Genomic DNA, 23,454 nt, shown 5'->3' with positions numbered 1-23,454 from the left:
CAGCCACTGGGATACACTCAGATAAACACACCATGCTGTAAACAATTTAATACTCACAATTATTTGAAACACAGATGCCACAAAATTTAACCAACCCCCATTAAGAGAAAGAGATCAAGAAAGCTATTTCTTAGCTTCTAATCGTCGTGGTCACATACAGTCTATTGTAAGGAGAAGGTTACAGCTCAAATAGTCTGAAAAGCTCTTTTTCTTACAAAAGAGTTTGGGAGTGAAAAAGCAAACAAACAAACAAACAAAACCAACCACAGACTCCTGCACTTATTTCCAAAGGCAGTAAAACTCCTCAGCTTTGCTGAAGTCAGCCAAATGTAATCACCAAAACCAAAGGTTGATTTTGGTTGTAACCTATTTAGAAAGTGATGACTGTTTTAAAAAGCTTCCTCATTGGTCACTGAGAAATTATTAACTTTTGCAAGGCATTTCAATGTACTTTATTACAGTTCCAAAGGGTCATGCTGAGATTCAGCCCTGCAAATGCAGATAGATTCCAATCAAATCCATGGAAAAATGTTACTGACAGTGGATGCAATGCTAGATTCATGTTTTTATACTTACCAGTCAGCTGTTAGGGCTTCAAAGAAAACACGGTAAATTGCACATAAATATTGCTCTGTCCCATTTAATTTGTATTTCTAAAGTTAGGCATGAAAGCGTTAAATATTTTTGTTTTCCATCAAAAACACTCTTACATGGCAAGGCAATTAAGTTACTTTGGCATCCACTCCATACAAAGCAGCTGCTGTACAGTATGTTTTACTTTATAAAGTATCTTTAATCAGCACACTGACTAGGTCTGTCACTTATAATTAAGGAGGTAACTGGCAGGTGCAGCATTAATTAGTGAAATTGAAGTCTCTGTGCAAGACACACAGTCATACCAACTTAATCCTTCCTAGGAATAGAAAGGATTGCTAACAGCTTTGCACCACAAACTTGATTATGTGAGACCGTGCCAAGACAGAGGGTAAGCTTTCAAAGCTTTTACAACCTCATATTTCCACATTCATTACTTAAACTCTTCTTCCGAAAGTAAGAACACAACAATACTTCAGGAGTGCAAAATACTCCCCACAAAGCCAACCCGTCAGAGGCTTTATCTCTGCCTTAGAAACAACAGGCAGAGGGGCAGGCAGCAGATATAGGAAAAGGTCCTCTTAGCTGAAAAGATTTTCCCAGCCAACACCTAAGAAGTAGGCTAGTCAAACATCTGGAGTAATGCCCACACTCATCACTGAAACAGAGCAACTGCTGTTGCAATCCTTCCCCAATGTGAAAGCAGGACCCCCAGTTCTGCGACTGCCACCTTAAGAGGTTGTGGGTTTTCTAAGAACATCCACAGTACGCAAGTTCAACTAAATCTCTTCTCCCTTTTAAAACTGCAGAGGTTGTTTCAGCTTGAAGGACATCTGAAAGGTAGCCTTACAGCTATTTACAGGTCTTTAGGACATACACATTCAGTAAGAACTCCTACAAGACAGAGGCTGGCCACTCTCCACGCTGGTACCACGTAGTGCTGGGTCCTCAGCAGATGCACGGCCAGGGGTGCAGGCATCACCCCTGGGTTCACCCTTCTGCAGATTGCCCGGGCACCACGTCAGCACACAAAACTGCTCACAAAAAATAGTGCAGTTGGTACGACTGAAATAATTGTAGTGTTCAGCATCTCACTCATAAATGTATAGCCTGCTCATCTCCAAGCAAAGGCTTTCAAACACTCCACTGGTTTTGGCCAAACTAAGATTGCAATTTGAAAAAGCCCAGATGCCCCACTTTTGTATTAGTTCAAGGCAAAAAGTCTAAACCTCCTGACTGCAACATAACCTCAACTACGTCTGAAAACCAACTCAAATTTCTTAGGAAGAAATGTTTTCCTGTGAGGGTGGGGAGGCCCTGGCCCAGGTTGCCCAGAGCAGTGGTGGCTGCCCCATCCCTGGAGGAGTTCAAGCCCTGGATGGGCTTTAAAATCCCTTTCAACCCAGACCATTCTATGGTTATACGATTTAGTAATAAAGAGGTAGTAAAGCAGTAGTAAAGAGCCTAAACTCACACAGGAGATTCCCACATCTGTCTTAAGTACAAACACCAAGCAAAGCAACTGCCCTCTATTCTATGAGCTGGAATACCAGCTGCAGACCTCTGTAAAATACCCATCTCTCCAATATCATACAAGGCATTGAATTGGTTTGTGCTTCATTGACACTAAATAAATGTTTCTTCAGTGGGCAGATAGTGACTTCCACACACACAGAAACAAGCGCTGCCAAGGCAAATGCTAGCAGAGAAACATTAGCAGATAGAAGGAAAACTTATTCGTGTTTTTCTTTCAGAGCTAATTTTGACTTAAAATTGAGTCTTCTGGGAAGGAATACAATCCCTAGCTGTGTGCAGGACCCCCTGCCAACCAACTTATGAAGCAGAACTGCTACTGACTCACAAATGAGTTATTCATCCATCCTCCGCTTGACAAGCAGAAAAAGTACATGACCGCAGCTGACAGAACAGAAAACCAAGATCCGAACAGAGGGACTCAGGAAGGGTAAGGAGGAGGATTTAGAAAACAAGGATGCTGTCATAAAGACAATTTGTTACACTCTGCAAGAAGACACAATGACAATAAACCACTTTTAACAAGACCTGCGTAAATGAAACAGTAATGAGCGCTGCACAAACACATCGGAAAGGCCGCCACAAAAGACACCACAATATTTGGTTTGAAAATGCAAAACGAGTCGGTGGAATTTCAGTAACACTTTTAAGCCATTTCAGATTAGGCATAATCAGCAGAAGAGAACTCAGGGGGAGGAAAAAGCTATGTCTACAAACGGGAAGGAGTGTCACTAGGAACAGTCTCTAGAGAGTACACGTGGGGTTAAACAGAAGCTGCTCTCCCAGACAGGTGCAGCTCGCAGCTGAAATATTTCAGACAGCACCTATTCACATTTTTATGCTATTACATACAATTTCTGTTCCCAGGCAGGTCTAAGACAGTGATATTCATATAAACTTTCTGAGAAGACAGCAGCCATGCCCTACCATATGGTCTGGCACAGTTCAGCATATGGGACTGGTTGTGATTGTTTTCCTTTTCCCAAAATTAGCATTAAAATATAAGTGATAGCTTCAATTAGAATCAAAGCAACCTGAGCTCAGCATATTAAATTAGAAGTTACCCAATGTTCTGAGACAACGTAGACCACAAAAAAATTTATAGTTTGTTAGAGTATAAACATATTATAATTAAGACTGAGACAAGAAATGAACACATAAATAAATCAGTTCCACCATTACTGTGGCACTGAGCAATATTTACTACCAATGTGGATGGAAAGAGAGATGTTTATGGCATACTCACAGAACAGAATTAAAATCATATTCCCCAGTCTGTCAGTTCATATCAAAAAGAGTATCAAAGAGGCTAAACTACCTTCTGCCATTCAAAAAGCTTCATTAGCTAAGGCAGCTGCAAACTGGTAAAGCAACTTGAAAAAGCCTGCTTTTCTATTTAACTCATTTGGTCTTAACACTTTTCTTTATGGTTCAGCTTCCCTTCACGGACACTATGAGAACCACAGGTTTCAATTCTACAGGCATTCTCTAACAAACAGTGGTGGATCATTTGATATCATATAATCAACACCAATTGATCAAGTTTTATGTCATTTTATGTGCATATCACTACAATTCACAGCGAATTGGAACACAGTTAAAAGATGCATCTTACTTTCCCATCCAAACCGCATAGCTTTCAGGGAGTTGTGGAACAAAAAGCATGGATCTTCCAGTATCAACATCTACTGCTCCAAAGCAGCCTGCTTCAGTTACTCCAAAAGTCCAGTGAAAGTAAGATTCCTAGGTTAAGACAAAATATATTCTTAAAAGAAAACCCTCGCTTCCACCAGCTTTAAAAACATACTAATTAGTAGATACTAATTCCATGTATCTAAAAGACCTCTCTTGTTTTTGGGGTGGGCAGGTAGTGGTTTAGGTCTAAAGCTTTTCAGACTGATTAAATGCAGGTTACAATAATGAAAACCACCCTGCTGGCAACTAGAAAAGATCAGAGATCAATAAGCTACCATAGGAAATAAACAGTGCAATGAATACACCCCACACAATAAAGCACACTCTTCCAACCTAGAATTAGGGAATGGAGTATCAGGAAGAATCGATCACATACATGAGAGGAGATAAGAGCACAGAGCCATTCGCTTGAGATGGCAGAGGCTGTAAGCAAAGACCCAGGCGCCCTCAAGTAGAGGAATGACTCCAGGAATGGCCTTTAGCCAAGAGTCAGTTTAAGAAGAAGCAAGCAGACAACAAAAGACCTAAGAATACAGTGATGAATTTTGGTAAGGACAGGCATATGCCCCGACACCCTGAAAGGTGCATCTCCCCTAAAAGCAGGCCAATAACTACAGAAGATATGCACTAACCAAGATTAAACTTACTGGTTTAGTTTCTTTATAACATACAACAGCTCAAGTAAATTCACAAAACAAAGTACTATGGCAGCCATGCAAGGTATGGGGGAATGCATAATCAGAGTCCTGTTATGCTAGCTTCCCCAAAGACTAAGAATGCATTCAGCATGACACTAAGAAATTATTAAAGTCCTATTAGCAAGGGAAGAACACATAGGTAGTTCAGGAAGACTCTAATTTGAGAAGACACATGCTGTAAATTCTAAGTCGTATCCTGCTTTGTGGAATATACTACTAATAAGAGCTTGAAATATGCTTTTCTATTAATTAATTCAGTTTAGTTCCACTGTAACATGTTTCACTACAGAAAGAAGGTTATTTTTTGGGTCACAGGCAAGACTGAAAAGAACAAGAAATATTCCTTTGCTGCTTTTAATATTACATTAAACACTGACAGGCAGTAGAGCCTTGAACAGGTTTAGGCCCTTTAAACCAGATAATGAGCCTGCATACTACAGGTGGGACTTGATAATCGCAAAGGTCTTTTCCAAACAAACAATTCTATGATTCTATATTAAAGCACTGAAAGAGAGAGTTAACTTGAAGCTGAACAGGCAATGTTGTGAAGCAGCTGATTTATTTAAGTGAAGCAAGGTAAGGTAACGCACACAGGAGAGATAAAGGGAAAATAATTAAAACTCATTTAAAAATTGATGCAGTTGAAGAGCGTTTCTTAATTTGGTTTGAAGTTTTAGTTCAGCTCTTACCTGGCGAAACACAATGCCAGTATCAGTGCAGTATCTCTGGGTTTCTTCTCCACCCTGCAGCAGAACAACTGAATTCTTCGGGACATCTTTATTCTGTCTCAGGCGATCGCACAGCCGTCTTCTATTCAAGGCAAAGAGCGCTATAGGCACTTTCAAGGTCTCATTTCCCAGCCAAAAGGAGGGTCTAGAAAAGACATTTTTAACCAACAGTTAATGGAAGAGAAAGACAGTGGTTGGCATGATTCAGACACGCTGTGTTTGTTAATTCAGTCTGGAACAGAAGTTTAGTTCAACTCTACACACAAGACGCTCAAGGGGAAGAAATGTTCTCAAGCGATGATCAAACATTGCTGACACAAGTACCAAAGGAAAAAGACAGCAACAGGAAATGGAGTGGGCTGCAGCTCTGGCCCACAGCATGTCCCTTGTGCCATTCCTTCAGGTAAAGCAATACAAAAAATAGAGGCAGAAAGCGCCAACAGCTTAGGTTGGCTGAGCAAAGGCAAAGCAGGAGAAAAGAAAATGACTTCTGAGTTACTGAAAACAGAAATGGAAGGTCATGTTAAATCCAGAAAACTTCAGCAAGTCCTTCTGGGAAATGAAATGGACTGTAGAGAAATGATGCTAGATAGCAAACGCAGGACTACAGCATCTCCCATACTCACACAGTATCTGCCCATGTCTTTTCTGTGTATGTCTGTTCAGTCTCACGTGCAAACCAGCACGTTCAGCAACTGAGGTCACACACGTGGCTGGAGGAGCACCTCCCAAGTACCACTGACCTCCTGCCATACATCACCACCTGCCCCTAAGGCAGCATAAACCTGCTGAGACAGCCCAGAAAGCTTCGCGAAGATTGTACGCAAGAGAGCTGCCTGTGGGAGAACACAGTTTAAAATAAACTGGTTATTAAGCAATTTCAGGTGTTTAAAGTACTACAAGAATATATTGGAGATCCATTCACACTTGTTACAGGTTCATGCCTGGAGTTTTTGAAGCTTTACCAGCAGAAGCACAGTAGCTTTTTTTTTAAAAAAAAAAAAAAGATGAGGAGAGAAGAATCTAAGAGCATTCTTTTTTTTTTTTAATGTTTAAGATTGCTGTGCTTTGGAGCGTCATTATTACAGATGAATACTGTTTTATCAATAAAATCCTATGACTTAAGTCCAGGTTTTCCCTCCACTCCAACTTCTCTCAGCTCACTGAAGACAGGCTGCTCATTTTCTATCAGATACTCTTACAGAGGAGATGACAGAAAGATGCAGTTAAATTGTTACTGCATCAAGATGACAAAAAATGAACCACCAAGGGACTTAACCTTAGAGAAGCAGAGTTCCACATCTTAACTACTACATAGTTATCACAGGTAATCTGAAAAGTAACCTTTGATTTACAACTGCGTAAAGCAACCTCCTGAAAGACTTTATCAGCATCAGAAATGTAAACCCTATAATTTCTTACTGCAGACACAGCACGAAAGAGCTAATAAAATATTTTATTTTATTTGTTTATAATGACTTGATACAATCAGTGTAAGTCATTTCAGAAGGTGAAAGACTGCTCTTGCTAATCCAATTTTCAAACTACCTGTCTAGGAGTTCAGCTGATGGTGCACAAAACCCAAATGTGTTTATTATTACGACTTCCCGCACACACCCGATAACCCAGCACCGTGGCAGGTGACCATTATAAGGGCAGCACCTCAGCACAGCATGGAAGCACAGCACAAGCTTTTGTTTTGGGGGACCCACACCTGCAGGGAGAATGAAGCAAGTTCATACAATCCTAGCAAAAGCTACGGGAAGTTTTAAATCAAACAGTGAACTTTAAATACGGGCAAGGCTTTCCAGGTGCCAAGCTGTGACTCAGCAACTCAGCAATGCCCACAAACATTGTTATCCAAGCAAGATCACTGCCTGCAATAACTCCATGCAGGGACCTGGAAATCCTCTGCTTACCTTACAGCAAGCATAAAAGGGAAGGGATAACATTATCAGATACCCTTATGCCATAGGTTGCTCTCAGATCTTTGTATCTGCTGATAAAAGAAAACAAAACCAAAAAAAGGCAGAGGTGGTAGCATGACCTGTCTTATGCTTTGCTTCAAAGGCAGGCAAAAAAAGTCACCTTTGTTGTAATTTTACGCACTTCACAAGTTATTTTTGATGTAAAAAAAACCAAAAAACGAAATTGACCTTCCCCTCCTTCTCCCAGCCTACTCCTTCTCCCTGGAGCTCATAGGAAGCTGCTACAAAGGCACATCTTAATCTCCATTAAGTTTACTATTAACGCTCTTAAAACTTTTGACAACCAAAATGACACTCAAGGAGAAATAAAGGTGTCAGACAGCAATTGCTACTGGCAGTCTCACTAAGCCACTCTAAGAGTGTCTTTCGCTGGGATCTTAGCACTCAAGCAAAAATGGTTCTGCCCGTTTTACCTGAGCCCATGGCAGAACTGCCTTCCTTATACATAACAGATCCCACTTTCACGCTTGAATTTCACTCCACAATCTTCATCAACAGCCCAGTCTGGCCCTGAACAGTTGTTTTCAATTTGCACAAGTTTTTCACAGCCTTGGTCTCTCTTTCAAGGCCACTGTAACCTGCAAGCGCCACAGGACACAGAAGGGCTGGGCTGAGTGTTGCTGCAAATATTGCTGTACTCTTCAGGTTCTCTGCCGAGCACTCGTGTGTCAATCCACGTCTCGCACAGTATGAGCTTGCCAGGCAACAGACCTACTTTCACAACTGAAATTCTACCCAGAAAAGCAGGTTTCAGAGAAGATTTGCAGAAGTTTGCTTCCTCCACAGGCGTTATTCTCTCGTCCCTCCCGCAAGCACTCAGATGCCGAACTAAGGGGACGGATGGACCAACACCACAGCAAGACACACAGGTGCTGCTTTGCCAGCAGAGGGTGGGTCAAGCCACACACACGAGCCCAGAGCGAGCTTCCCACAACTCTGCCTACACGGTTCTGTCTGTGCCAGGACTATCTAGCGCTATATCAGTTTCAAATACAAGAAGTCATCGCTATGGCATGTGTAAATTGAGTGGGTACCCATATATCACTGCCAAATGCGTATCAACCCTGCTAATACACACGCAATTACAGTGTAATTGGCTTTAAACTCTCTGTTCTTCACCACCAACAACACGACCACAAAGCTCCTTCTAGACAGGGAATTACAAGCTTCCAATGCTCGTCTGCGATCTTTAAGCACTATGTTTCTACCACACGAGGCACACAAATATCAGAATATAATTAGTACAATACATTGACTGGTCCTTCAAGGTCTGTTTCTTCTGTTAGTGTACAGACTCTCTCATCTCCATCCACAAACTCAACTCAAAACTCTCATTAGATAATGAAGAGCATTTAACGCAAGCACTGCTTTGTGATGCACGTCTCTTTGAAGCCAGGCAATCCTCTGCAAATAAGCATCAGAGCGTGCCAGAAATGGCACTTGCAAGACCAGGACAGGACAAGCAAAGCTCAGCTTCCTTATTTTCTCTAGTTTCATACTAGAATCCAGCCACTGCTCAGCCTGGTAAAGGCCTCCCGCAGTTTCCCTGCTGGTTGAATTTTTACAATCACTTAGGCCCAAGCCCCAGAGTTCTTTTATTAAGAGAAATGTAGGTAGGAACATTAACCTACATCTGATTCTTAAAAGGATATTTTTCTTTTGCCCAGAACTGTTGATTCTCAATACCTATTTCAGGAGTGTTACATCTTCCGAGAACTTACATTTTGTTACTGTATGATCCATCTAACATTTTGGATTTGTTTTGATTTAATAGCCAGAACACACTGGTAACCAAAGCTCCTATTTAATTTCTGGTTTTCCCACTGTTTTCCAGTTAACTTTTTGTACTTCTGTTTTTTCAGAAGAAAATTCACAGACTGCTGCTTCTGTTCTAGTGAGGTCACGAAGACAGAACCCAGATTTCAATGCAGATGAGAAACCACTGAAACTACTTTTCAGGAAGTTCCCATGTGTTTGTTGACTCAGCCTTATTTACGTGTTTGGTTTAAGCAGCAGAACCACCAGCATCAGCCTGCAGCCCAGCCAGTTTCTAACACTGTTTTCACATCAGATATGGGACACGCTAAGAGCAGCATAAGTGAGTAAGCGACACAAGGAAAACCATGACAGCAACCACCGTGGTTAAGGTATTAACTGGACGTCTTTTTCATGGCCAGCTCAGTGCTCTTTGTGAATAAGTCACCAACCTGAAGCCTTAGCCCCATTCAACATCCCACCTACCCAGCCCAGACCAACTCAGCAGGAGCATCCGTGCCCCGGGAATGCCAGGCAGCGCGAAGGGGAGTCAGGGGCAGGAGGGGACCTCAGACAGGTACAACCTTCACCCAAAGGTGAGGGCTAAAGCCAAGTTATAGAAACATTAAGGTTGGAAAAGACCTCTACACTTATCTAGTCCAACTGTCAGCCCAACTCCACTGTGCCTACTAAACCCTACCCCAAAGTGCTATGTCCATGTAGTTTTAAAACACCTTCAGGGATGGAGACTCCACCACTGCCCTGGGCAGCATCAGCTCTTTTTGGCAACTACGACAAATTCCCCCTCATTCTGATGCATTTTTAACAGCTCCTGCCAAAAGGCCTGCAAGAAATGACCCAGTTTAGCTACGAAATGGGACAGAGACCTCATGCTGAGTAACCCACAGCCAGCTTTCTGTATGACCTCCCACACCTAACATGCCTCAGGGGACATCCCATGCTTGGGAAGGCCCTGCTGGGCAGCCTCCCTGCAGGTGCCCCCAAGACCCTCTTTTCACCCTGTACTCTCCCTCTCCAGGGAGCCCCTGCTCAGCTCTAGTGAGTCCCAGCGCCAGCTCCAGCACAAGGAGCCCCAAGCCCAGCTCCAGCTGCAGAACAGGAGCCCCAGCTCCAGAAAAAGGAGCCCAAGCCTCAGCTCCACACACAGCTGCAGCTCAGGAGCCCCACGCCTCAGCCCCAGCTCCAGCTCAGGGAAGCCCAACTCCAGCTCCGGAATGCGAATCCCAGCCCCCTAGGCCCCAGAGCCCCCCCACAGCCCCAGGGAGCGCCCCCTCAGCCCCAGGAGCGCCCCCCTCAGCCCCAGGGAGCCCCCATTCGGCCCCAGGGAGCTTCCCCCCCTCGGCCCCAGGGAGCTCCCCCCTCGGCCCCAGGAGTCCCCCCCGCTCAGCCCCAGGGAGCCCCCACCTCGGCCCCAGGGAGCTCCCCCCTTCGGCCCCAGGGGGAGCTCCCCCCTTCGGCCCCAGGGGGAGCTCCCCCCTTCGGCCCCAGGGGGAGCTCCCCCCTTCGGCCCCAGGGGGAGCTCCCCCCTTCGGCCCCAGGGAGCGCCCCTCCCCCCCCTCAGCCCCAGGGCCCCCCTCCGGCCCCAGGGAGCTCCCCCCCGGCCCCGGAGCCCCCCCTCAGTCCCCGCTCCTCTCACCCCGTGCGCGCGGCCATGCTGCCTCGCCGGCGGTCACGTGACAGGCCCCGCCCCTCGCGCGCTGTGAGCGGGCGGGGCCGCGAGGCGGGGCCGGGGCGGGGCGCGGCCTCAGGGCGTTTCCCGCCTCCACGCGTAGAGGCGACCCCAGAGCCCTCAGGACTCGCTGCGATGTCCCCGCGGGCCGGGGAGCCTCTCCGCCTTCGAGCACATCAACGGCTCCACCCAGCTTAGTGTCCGCTTTAGCCTAGCCCACACTCACCCCTCTCCGCTCAATTTTGCTCCTATTCACACAGATTCCTTCAGAACTCAAGTTGACGTGTTCATGCCTCAAAATTATAAGCTACCAGAAGAAACCAACAATTCATAGAACAAGGTTCATGCAGCCAGTAACTGTCACACAGTAGCAAAAGAAAATAGCCATAAGCGTGAAATATCAGACAAAGAATGGGAGAGAGACCCTCTGCCCTCCGACCTGAATACACAGTTTAGCTGCTCCACGCCTCAACGAGAGAGTGATGAACACTGCTCCGAGCTGGCAGCACATCACAAGGGCTGCTGCCCTCCCTCCCTGCACGGAAAGCACCAGTCCTTACTTCTCTGCTGTTCCAGCGCTGATCTCAAAAGAGACAACTGCGATACCACAAAACACAGAGTTCCACACATTGACTCCAACATTGACTCCATTGAGAGTCTGCTTCCACCCCGAGCGCTTGAGGAAGAGAGGAACGCAGGGCAGGGAGAAGAGCAGGCAGGCGACATATCATAAAATACATGGAGATTGAAGTGTTCGTTTGTTACAGCAAATCAGGGCACTGCTAAGAAACAGGCATGATTAAACCCCTTTCTTGGTTGGCCAAACTGTCCACTAGAAGTTGGGGGAAACCAGCAGCTACTCATGCACAGCTGGTGCTTCAGCGGTGTCTGAAAGCTGCAGGGCAATGACAGGGAAAGACTGTTTTCAGAAAGTCTAGAGAGGAGCGCGTAAATCAAGAAAGCTAGAAAAGGCAAGGAGTCATCCCCTAGCTGTTTACACTTTTATGCCCAGTGGTCACAGACCTTTACTGCAAAATATATAACGTAAGAATCAGAATCATAGAATAACCAGGTTGGAAGAGACCCACCGGATCATCGAGTCCAACCATTCCTATCAAACACTAAACCCCTCCAGGGAAGGTGACTCAACCCCCTCCCTGCCCAGCCTGTTCCAGTGCCCAATGACCCTTTCTGTGAAAAATTTTTTCCTAATGTCCAGCCTAAATCTCCCCTGGTGGAGCTTGAGGCCATTCCCTCTCGTCCTGTCCCCTGTCACTTGGGAGAAGAGGCCAGCACCCTCCTCTCTACAACCTCCTTTCAGGTAGTTACAGAGAGCAATGAGGTCTCTCCTCAGCCTCTGGCTAAATCTGGCTAATCTAGCTTCCTTCACAAACTGCCCATTTGCTAAGGAACAACGCTTATTTTTGGCTCCAGGCTATTGGATAAAGCCCCATTTTAGGCATTATTGTTGAATTTCAAGGAAGTTCCTTTACTTTATGCAGACTGAAAACATTTTTTAATGTAGACTGGAGCAAAACATTTTGCCACTTTCAGTCCGCTAGTAGTGCTCTCTTCTACATAGACTCAAGCAGAGTTAGTGGGAAGAGGCAGGGGAGCTCACTTTGCCTTCCCCTCTCCTGCTGAGAGCGGAGAGAAAAGACTAAAGTCTTCAAGCACTCTTCCAAATGCTGGCATTAATGGCTTCCAACATTCATCCCTCCCAGCTCCTCTTTGCCTACCAATATACTTGCCCTCCTTAAAGGAAAGGTCTCCTGCATTGTAATATCTGCTCTCTAAAATGGATTTTCTGGGTCTCTCTGTTCTGGTTATTTTAATCTCTTCCCCTTGGTCATTTTACACTCCTTCCAAAACCTATTGCTGAGATTTAGAAGAGTTACCTACATTGTGTTAAATCACAGCAAAAAAAATAAAACTACACTCTCCATGGAAAACAAGCACGCAAATATGTTTTATTTTATGCTGTTTGCTATCTAAAATAGCCTGTTCTTCTGTCTCGGGATTGGAAAGAATTAAACTTCTGCACTACGCACAAATTAAAGTCATTTGCACGTGGCTATACTGGCAGCCAGTTGAAATGCCACCCACAGGAATGATGCTGGCAGCCAGACTGGGAGCAAAACCAGTTTTATTGCACATACAGATGATTTTGATTCTCTCTGCATTTCATTTGACTACGCAACTGAGATGACGCAGGCATAGACCTTAGTATCCAAGAAGTTACTTTAGAGCATTTCCCTCTAAAACAAGGTCTGACTGACCATTCCTGTCATTTATCTCCCAGCGGGACTTCCCTCCGTAGTCAAGAACATTCTCAGGCTGAAAGCCTGCTTTTGTCCTTTTTGCATCTTCAAAATCTACACCGTAGCAGTCTGGGTGTACAAGAGATGCAACACAACAGCGTGTGATGGGGTTCTGCACTGACTAGATTCTTGTTCAAAAATCCGGTTTAAATTTGCCACATGAGCACACCAGAAACATGAAAAGGGCTCTCAATCTTTAGCCATTATTCAAATATTGAGTAGAATAATGTGCTGCTGAAATACGGAAAATTCAAATCTGCAGCATGAGACAAAGCAAGACAAAAAAGCATTTGAACACAAGCATCCCCTGGCTTGTTGTGCCCTTGCACTGGGGAGGACAACGCAGCCTTGCTCTGAATCCAGCCAGTGTCTTTCTGAATTATATCCAGCTGCAGACAGTCCCTCAGGGCCCCCAGGAAACTTTCCTTTCCCTCACCTCTGAGACTCAGCTGTTTATCTCCACCCTGCTCCTAAGCAGCTTGTACTCCTGCGCTTGGTAGGACCTTCTGTCTCTCCTCAGGCTATGTACCAGTTAGCTACAAGTAACTGAATTGCATAAGCTCTTTTTATTCTTATTATAAAGATTTAAAACAGCTCCAATTTTGTCACACAGATAGAAAAGACCTTGAAAATATTATGGGTCACTTTACTCCCAGAGAGGAAAGCAGTATTGATAAACCAGTACTAGTACTTTTCTTGTGCTGTTCATTCCTCTAAGTGTTTATCCTGCTGTCCAGGCAGAATCGTGGAGCTCTGCATGCTCAGTGAGCGCATTTACAGGTTCTGTTACCCAAGCTGAAACGAAATAACGTTAGGCTAATAAACTTTCCCTTAATTATAGGAAAATTATGTAACTGTTGCAAATACAAGTCAAGCTACTTTCCCCTGGTTTTACAGTACAATAGATGAAAATCCAAAGCTAGAGGGGCAGATGCGCTCCAAACACGAGCTGGAGGAAAGGGGAGAATGCTGCAGCTGTGATAACAGTATGTGCCAGGGGAACATCACCCTCCTGTCTGCCCTCCAGCCCAGGTTGGGTGTCAAAAGAAGAGCTGAATCCTCTCTGACTGCTGCACACTGCTTGAGCTTCTCTCTTGCTTTTGGAAATGCAGTTGGTGTGAGATCCAATCATCCGGGGCTGCTGGGAGGGCTCACGGAGCCACACAGAGCCCATGGTACCACAGCAAGAATCTTTAGCTGCCAGCGTTATGACATGAAATGGGGAACAGGCTCTAATGTCAAGTGACCAAGGTCACCATGGGTCCTCCTTAGTAAATCCTTACTTCAATATGATTTCTCTACAAGTTTCAGCTGATTTCCTAAATAAATACCTGAAAAAGCTCCCATATTATACATGCCATCACAAACCCAGAAATAACAAGCCATGCTGATCTATTAGCACAGAATTTTTTCCAAGTTCAGCTTGACCTGTTTTTCTGCTGATTATTCCCCTAAACGTTTGGAAGCAAGAATACTGCTGGCTGAGATGCTCTGTGACCTTCTTCAGTTGGATGGGAGAGCGCTGCCCAGGCAAAGGACAACAGTTAGAATCTGTAGGTATCAAAGTATTTTATACATTGAAGAATCTGCTGTGAGTCCAAAGTAATTATACAGTTTCCTGTGTTAAAACGTGCCAATACTGTTTTTTTTCATCACTGAATTACTACACAGAGATCCCTACCATTTCATCTCTGGAAGATACACGTGCTGCCTTTGTTTGATATAATGGCCACAAGTCTTTAACTTAGAATTAAGATTACAAGGTCCCTTCAAAGTAACCGATTGAACAAAGGCATCTGCCTTTGGCATTTTCATCGTGAAGCAATTTTGAGTAAATTTTCCCTCGAGCACTAAATGTATACTGGGGTATTGATCTTCTGGATCTTGAAATAAAAGCGTGGCTTTCCCAAAGCTTGCTTGAACTAAATTATTACAAAAGACAAGAAAGGTAAAGTGTTACATTGCTTCATTACTCTTCCCATTGACTTCCACTTCAGAGTAAGAAAAAAGTCAAATTGCACCCATCAAAGATGGGACAGTCTAAGGTGGCTTCTTTGGCTATTGATCCACCTTTACACAACTTTATGTTATTTTTAGGGTGCTTTTCCTGCAGTTCCTTCGTATAGAACGTCATTTTTATTTGAATCAACCTGCCCATCTGTATTTATAATTTGATGCCACAGGAACTATTATCTAATTAAAATGTATTAAAACAGCCCTATCAAAACTGCCTGGGAGACTTCTTTTTAGCAGGGGTTTTGGTTCGTTATGTTTTTTAAGGATTAGTGGCCAACGTGATAAGCACTGTAATGTTTTTCTAATATTGCCTGAAAGAATCAATTTTTGTATATTGCAACATATAGTTTTGCTTCAATAAAAGGAGAGTTCTCAATGTTTTTTAGTCTATTCAGTCATATATTGAAGTTTTTGCTAACTCATGGCCATGAAGGCACACATGATAACAAAATTCTTTTGCAATCCTCATGATTTATTTCCTCAACATTTCTCATTTTCAAATGCACGGCCTTTCTCTACAAAGAGAAGCAGCACACTGGCTGCACCTTGAAGGGCAAAACCAAAGGTGCTTTACACCACTTTCTAGAGTAGAAGCATGGGAAGCCAGTGATGAAGTTTCTGCACAATGTGACTGAAAAGTTTGTCTAACCTGCACGTGTGAACACACAGCCAATTGTACAATGGGAAAGCACCACTTCTCATCCAAGTTCTCCATGGTACCATGTATTTAGCTGAACCCTAGCAATACATTGCACAGTTATAATACAGAACAGGTTTACAAATTTTAATTTTTTGTTCATTAATCTCTGAACAACATACTCTCCACCTGGTGCACAACAAACCCCCAAACAAGCTCATAATACTTATGTAAATACTTTCTCAAAAGATTAACGCCTTCAGGTTTTTGCAGATTATGATTCATATCTTCACACCAATTTAAAGTTAGATTTCTCACTTTTTTGGTGAGAAAATTCTCTTTAATTATTTACTTATTATATGGAAAGTACTTTCCACTCTGAGATCTCACATTAAAATTTTAAACCACTGATTTATCAAGATGTACGTTTTGTCAATGATGAAGAAATTACTTTCTCTTACACAGATGTATTAGTTACCTTAAATCAGGCTTCAAATGAGCAAAGTTTCCTTTTTCTGCCTGAAACAGCCCTACCCTCCTTGCCAGGAAAGACAGACCAGCTTCTGATGCTGCCCTCTCACGACAGAACCCACTGCTTCTCCAGCTCTCCCTTTCCTGCCTTGTTCCGTTGTGTGGCAGCAGATGGGCTATGAGGGCCGAGTGACAGCGAGGTTGCCATGGAGCTCTGTCCGACACCACCGTGAACTCAGCGGTGCGGCTGTTCCTGGCCAAAAGTCATCAGCGTTCCTGTCCCAAACTGACTCCCAGGGTCAACTGTGAGTCAGCTCCTCAGCACCAGCTGCAGAAGGTGGGATACACAACTTCCTACTGTACAAACCACTCATCTCTTTTCTATCTGACTGGAAATTAACCCAGCTGGCTCCTGGCTTCAGTGTGAAACCACAGCAATAAGCAACTGGCCACCAAATTATCCGATCACAGCTCATGTCCTGGGACTGCAGCACTGTTTCAGTTTGGTGAGGTTTACGCTACTCAAAGCTCTCTCCCACGAGCAAGCTGTAACCTGGGAGCTTACGAGGAGCAGAGGGGACTGTGCGATAATAAGCTAGAGGACAGAGAAGATAAAAGCCATGAGCTTATGAATCAGGGAATTCCATTATCTTTTGAACTGTAAAAAAATGGCTGTTTTACACAACTGCTCTCTCCCCAAAAGACAAAACACAGTCTTTCTCCCAGGCGGTGGAAACAGTGCCAAAAGTACAAAGTGCACTAAGGATGTTATATGCCTCTTCGCCTTTTAACGATTCAACTGACTAACACTTATTTTAAAAGTAGGTCATATTTACAGGCATTTTTTAAAGACTACGGGTTCAATAAGAGGAAGACTCAGTTTATTGCAGAGATGATCAGCCCTCATTTCAAAAGCGTGAGCCGTTTGCTCCCTGCCCAGCTGCCCTGTGCTGGCAGTCTCCCTGCAGAAGATACACTGGGCACAGGTATCTGCAAAGTGACTTGGACGCACACATGAAAATTAGGCTCAATGAGATTCAGCTTGGGCAACAAAAATAACATTCACAATCACTGTCTTCTGCTGTCGAGCCTCTAAAGTCAAATGTCATTGTCTGGTTTTAATTTCAGTCACAAACATGGACATCATTTCAGAGAAACAGTTATTTGCCATCTCAAAAATTCTGTTTTACTAAAACCCTGCAGTTCTGTACAAGTTCAGATTATTGTGAGGACGGCTTCACTCTGTTCCCATCAGCATTAGCAGCGTTAATGTTATTTGTGCTAAGGAGATTCAGAAAGGAAGCTCAAAGAATGTGTATGGCTTAATTGTCTGCCTGTGTGCGTGTGTGTTACTTCCAAGCATCCTGTGTTTCAGGTGGCATCTGTCTGCATCCTTGAAAATGAAAAGGCTCATACAATGTCACTAATGTGGTGCTACAGCTGTGCCTTTGCCCCCTTAAGCCCTGACAGGCATCTTTGTTTGTTTGTATGCAGGGGCTCTGTTTGAACAGTTGCCTGGTGTCCTTGCTTTGTATGCTGGCAGGAGAGGTGATTTTTTTGTTTTGTTTTTCAGAAGATGTGGTAACTTTTTTGCTGCTATTAATGTTGACAGCAAGACTCTTCTGGTCCAGGCTGGCATCATGTGACAGCCAGAGAGGAAGAATTCCGCTTTGGAAAATAACATGGGTTCTTGCAGAGATGCAGAACCAGGAGATGTCAAGCAGCAGTCAAGTCACCCCAGGATGCTGTCAGGGTGGAGCAGGCAGCGCGCCCTCCTCCAGCCACAGCTCCCTTCTTAATGTACTTAGAGGTCGATATTGAATATCAGGAGGTAAGAAATCAGCTATAAACCAGAGAGGTTCCAGTATTACATGACACAGCAGTGCTAATTTAGGACCTGTGCGTGTTGTTTTACTTCCTACTAAGTGCATGTTTTAACTGTACAACACCCCTTTTGTGATACCACCTTTCCCCTTTTGCATTGTATGGAATAGGGGTAGATTTGACTCAGATTTGCTTTCCCAAGACTAAAAAGAGGTAATCTTCGCTTGTTTCCAAAGATACAAACAACAAAAATGGAAAAAACCTCTCCAAGCTCAGGTTTCTTTCTGCAATCACATCTTAAGGCATTTTGGTACCATCCACCAGCTCTCCAGCAGCTTGGGGCCGTGCACAGCTCCCTTGCTGTGTGAGGTTTTCCCAGTTTCCCTTCTCCGCACTGAGTATGGGAAAGCAAATCTGAGTCACACCACAAAGTAGGCCCGATGACAGGCTGACTAATGGTGCTTTGACAACATCCAATAGATTTCATAGAGATTAAGGCCTCGTCAGAAATTTGTCAGCAGTAGTTTAGGAAATACTTAGTGAAGATTTGCAGAGTTAACAGCTCTGTGGGTGTTTGCTGTTTGGCTATCTACATAAACAAACAGCTGGTGCAGCTGGAATAAAATCAGCAAAGTTGTTACTAATTTAGACTCTTTGGGCATGTCTCTGCTCCAGGCACAGAAATGACTGCGCTGGAGCGTGCTAGTACCCCAGCTATTTTTAAACCACCTAACACGGTCCCGGAGGAAGCCAGCTACAGCAGCACAGAGCTCATCGTGGATTCATTCACTCAGCTTTTTGGCTCAAATATTAGTGCCAACAGCATTAGCTAAACCCTTTTAAAATCAGAAAAAGGAGATACTAAGGGCTTGATTCAGCAACTGTGCGATTCAGAGAGTAAACGCAGAGTTGCTCAAGCTAGGAGCTGTGACAGGCTACACAGATGAAGACAAGAAGCTTAAACATGCCGTGGTGGACAACGGGGAGACAGGGAGCCGGCAAACACAGTAGCTGCAGTGGGGAACGGTCTGGCCTTCACTGTGAATCCTTTATGTCACTGCAAATGGAAACTGTCACATGGAAAAGAAGGAGAGTTCTATTAATAAAGAGTCACTGGGGTAATGTGCAGTGGAAGAGGAGGAGGGATTGTGTCTGGACTTGTTTATCTGCAAAGAGCTTTATGTCCTGCGAGAGCTCTGAGTTACTGCTTCTGGAAGAGTTTTCTAGCCTCAGTGTCAAAGTTCAGGGACCTTTCCCACATCCCCAGCACTAGCTGGCAGAACTACCTCTTTGTTTGTAATAATTTCTTATCAACAGTGGCTTGTTTTATGCATGTCACTCTTGCTCCTCAGGGGCTGGTCAGACAACCAGGACAGGCAATTGCCCAAGGCAGTCAAATGCTCACTGTGCGATACCTTCTGGCTAAGAGGAAAGACATCATCCCACTTACCTAATAACCTATTGAACTATCCCTGCTCTTGGATTTGTTCTTCTTGCTAGCTTGAGAGTCAGCAAGATTAAAAAATGCAACAAACCAAAAAGGTAAAATATAAAATTAAAACATCCAGTAAATGTCAAACCTCCACCACAAGCTGTACTGCTTGCTGAGATCGCAATCTGTCAGAACAGCACTTGCTGAGAAAAGCAGTTTCTTGCGAAAGATTGCCTTCTTATTCAGAATATTTAGGGCCACGGCTAAGGCATGGATCGGGGCTAGGTCCTCAGAAGACTAAAGCAAAGGCTGAAGAGCTGTAGTTTAAGCAGCCTCCTAAAGCTCTGCCAGCTGAGCCCAAAGGGGATGGCAGTAGAAAACATATCCAACTTTTAACCGGAGAGAAGCACGGTCCCTCCAGTGCACTGAAGGAAGAGCACAGAACGCCATCGCCTCGGCACAGCGCAAGCCTGCCAGGCTCTAATGAGACAGGCTGACTAACGGGGGAAGGATATGGGAGATGTTCAGCAGCAGCAGGCCTTGACCTTGGAACTGAGCCCACGTTCTCTAGCAGGGAGTAATAACGAGAAAGGCAAGATCAAAGGAGACAGCTCTAACAAAGAGGTGAAAGAGATAGGTAAAGACACGCCAGCACTTACCAAGTACTTGGCTTCTCAGTCCTTTGCTTTGGGCTTGACCTCATGTTTTCCCACTCTCTCTCTCCCGTTGTCTTTGTAAGCCCGAGCCTGGTGAGCAGGGACACCCCGTAGGTGAGCTGGTGCGGCACGCTGTATACGCTCCACCTGCTTGATACATTCACAGCCATTATGCATGTGTAATTTTTATTACCCAGGGGCATTTCTCTTTTACATATCCCTAGCTACAATTTTACTGAAATAATTTTCTTTTTTAGTGGCCTCTTACATTGTTAGAGCGCCTGTGATTTCCCCAAGGTTAGATGATGAATGACAACACATAGTACTAAGACAAAATACAGGCTTTTGCCAACTACAAAACGGATTTTTTCATTTGATATATTTCCTTTTCTTGCACAACAATGATAAGCAACCTTGATGGGTTGAACAGTGCAAATAGAAGTTTAACAAGCTCTCTTCTGAATCCGGGATCAGATTAAAAAAGAGATTCAGAAGAGATACTAGATTTCTTCTAACATGGTAGACCTCCAGAAAATGGATTAAACATTTTGAAGATGATTTCAAATATAATCAGCTGGCTTCAACCCTACCATTAGTTGTGCCTGGACAGCCAGGTGGGTTCTTCAGGGATTCCAGTGACTTCAGCAGAAATCATGGCACTGGAGACACATCCCCTTTAAATCTGTGTACTATCAAATGCAGGCTTGACTCCTCAGCAGCTCAGAGGTCTCCTTTTCCGCAGACCTCTCCCGCAGACCTGGTGTCACAGAGACCCTGCGGTCACCTACACACACACAGCGTGCCTCTCTCCCTCCACCCTCCCCTCTCCTTGTGAGCATTTGACAGCAGCAATAGCTCTCAGCCAACCCCATGCAGGAGGCATCTTTGATACAGACAGTATTTTCCTGTTCAAAGGGGTATTCCCAGCTGCTCCCGGAGAACAGAACATGAATATCATCACTTTTCTGGCTGAAGCTATGTGATCTAAGCCAGGCTTCCATCTGACCAATAGGTCTTTCCTTAAAAAGCCAGGGAAGAAGCAGCCAGCAATGTGGGGGGGTCCACCCGGTGCGAGTGCTGCTGTACCTGCAGAGGGACTCAGGGATGCTCCACGGAAAAACAGTATCGATCCACATGTGTAAACAGACATTTCCTCTCAAACACATGCAGACTCCATGGGCAGCAGCAAGTTGGACTAAAAAAAAAGGAACTTTAATCCAGATTAGAAAATTAAAGTAAAAAAAAGATGACTGACACTCTTTTAATAAGTTAGGTGCTTCAAAAAAATCCAATTATCAAAATACACAAGTGAGCATTGTTAGCTGCACTAGCCTGAAGGTGACTGTTTTTCAAGGCCTGATCCAAAACTCAGTGAGGTTCACTGAAAGACCCCAATGGACCCAAGGCTTTGGTTGACCCCTGTGCCCTTCTGTTATGCAAGCTGGAAAAAAAGAGATGCTATTGTTAAAAAAGAGTTACTAGAAGATAAAAAAAAAAAACCACTCAGCAGATTAAAATTTCAAGGCATCAGATGTAGCCAACAAGGTTTTAAAGCAGAAAGCATAAATAACATGTAACCCAAGAAGAGCTTAGAAGCAGGTTATGTGCCTGAACTTTTGAACTCCATCTTTCCCCTGTACTATCATACGTAAAATGACACAACCGATGGACCCGAAAGCTGCATTTCAAATTTTGCAAATGGTATTACATTAGAAAACATCCAAACCATTCCTACCACAATGGAGGTGTTGGACTGATTATACTCTTGGATTAACAGACAGTAACTGCAGATACACAAAGACTTTTAAGTCTGCAAGCAAAGAACCTGCAGAAGAAATAGCTATTATTTGGAAGGGCACTAGAGCAATCTACCTCATAAAAGAGATAAAACTTACAGTGTAATATTGTTAAGGTGTTCAGCCAATGTACATACAAAATGAAAAATAGAGAATCAGATTGCTTAAGGAATAATGGAGAGATAAAAGGACAGACAGTTTTATATTGCGAGGCGTTGGTTAGATGTCACAGGGACTTCAATCACTGAAATGAAAATATATTTTCACTATACCAGTATCGAGCAGAGGAAGAGTAATGTAATTAAAGGTGTACTCAGACACGCAGTGTCAAATCTCTGCTATCTCTTGGAAGAGCCAACACTAAATCAGGCTGTTCCACACAGAGTTGAGGCTGAGGTGCACATCGCCCCATCTACAGCCTCCTCAAAGAGAATGTACGACCAGACAGCACAACTCACTCACCAAGAACTGGTGCTCATCAAGCACTTGCAGCATTCGTGCTCATCACGAGGACCATATGTGGCATCAGGTTAGCACAAAACATATAGCAAAGTATGTAAATACCATGTAACCTGTGCTAAGTTGTTTTAGACGACTTGCAAATGGGAATCTCCAGTGTTTCAGCATTAGGTGGCAAGTGAAGAGGGTCCAAATGTAGTACCTACAAAATATTATGATTGATCTAATGTTTCTATGCTTGAAGAAAGCTTATGTCCAAAGTTCTGCCAATCATATATAAATTGCTGAAAAAAACCCCTATGAAAATCAAAACCTAAGAGTTTAAAAAAGCAGAGTTTTTCTTGAGCGATCATAATATTGATAAACAGATGGGCTGGGTGATAGGAACACACAAGCCTCCCCATACCAGGTGCAAGACTTCTGTTCTCGCCTACACGTAACATAACCATGGTTGACACTCTCACCCGTTTCTTTCATTAAAGCTATTTATTTGGGATTCGCTAAAGTCTTCATGAAAGCACTGCCTATGCTGTGAAGAACTGAAATGATCAAAGTATTTTGCAACAGCTACAACCTTGTTCAGTCCTGGAACAATCAATATTGGCCATAGTATGATCCAGCACTACTTTGACAGACCTATGCTGAGATAGCTTACAGAAAGACAGCGTTGGGTTGGTTCTCAGAGCCAAGAAGAAACAGATACCACTTATTGGACTTTTTGAATCTAGAAAATAGTGTCCTTTTGTTCACAGACAGCAATGCTTCAGAAGTATTAAATGTTGATGTGTTCATCACAAGCATGCTATGTGATTTCCAAAATCCTCCCTATACCTGGCATTTGCAAAAGGAAAGGGAAGTTTCCTGCTATTAAACAGCTTGCACTTATAGCAGGAATCCTCCTGACAAATAGGTGACACAGCCATACAGGAGCACACACCAAGGTTTTGCTTAGAAGGAAGAGCAGCTTCTCTCCTACATGCAAGCTTTGGGAGCGTGACTTTAGGGTACAGCTTTTATTTGTTCACACGTGGACAAATGTGGAACCTGATGAGAGAAAGCTAGCTGGAAAATACCAGCTTAAAATAAGATCCTGATCTTATGTGCGTCAAATGAACCTCTAACATGGGAGATGCAAGTTGGAACTTTTTAAGGGGTAAAGAA

At 43.9% G+C, this 23,454-nt stretch overlaps 1 protein-coding gene across 3 annotated transcripts in view; it reads right to left on the bottom strand.

Annotated features, from left to right (window-relative positions):
* Nucleotides 1–21,189, bottom strand: part of PEPD (peptidase D) — a 126,691-nt gene extending 105,502 nt beyond the window's left edge. The window contains exons 1-3 of one of the 3 annotated variants that reach the window (XM_069868512.1): nucleotides 21,125–21,189; nucleotides 5,210–5,393; nucleotides 3,743–3,870 (exon numbers count right to left, since the gene is read on the bottom strand). In XM_069868512.1, coding sequence (XP_069724613.1) covers nucleotides 3,743–3,870; nucleotides 5,210–5,393; nucleotides 21,125–21,174 — 362 coding nt within the window. In that variant the 5' untranslated portion in view covers nucleotides 21,175–21,189. Of the gene's footprint in view, nucleotides 1–3,742; nucleotides 3,871–5,209; nucleotides 5,394–10,648; nucleotides 10,698–21,124 lie in introns of those variants that run through there. The other 2 variants (XM_069868513.1, XM_069868514.1) reach the window with 2 other exon arrangements.
* Nucleotides 21,190–23,454: the final 2,265 nt, after the last annotated feature.

This window comes from Phaenicophaeus curvirostris, chromosome 14 (genome assembly GCF_032191515.1).
Source record: "Phaenicophaeus curvirostris isolate KB17595 chromosome 14, BPBGC_Pcur_1.0, whole genome shotgun sequence".
Taxonomy (NCBI): Eukaryota; Metazoa; Chordata; class Aves; order Cuculiformes; family Cuculidae; genus Phaenicophaeus; species Phaenicophaeus curvirostris.
This window is presented reverse-complemented; position numbering and strand designations above follow the sequence as displayed.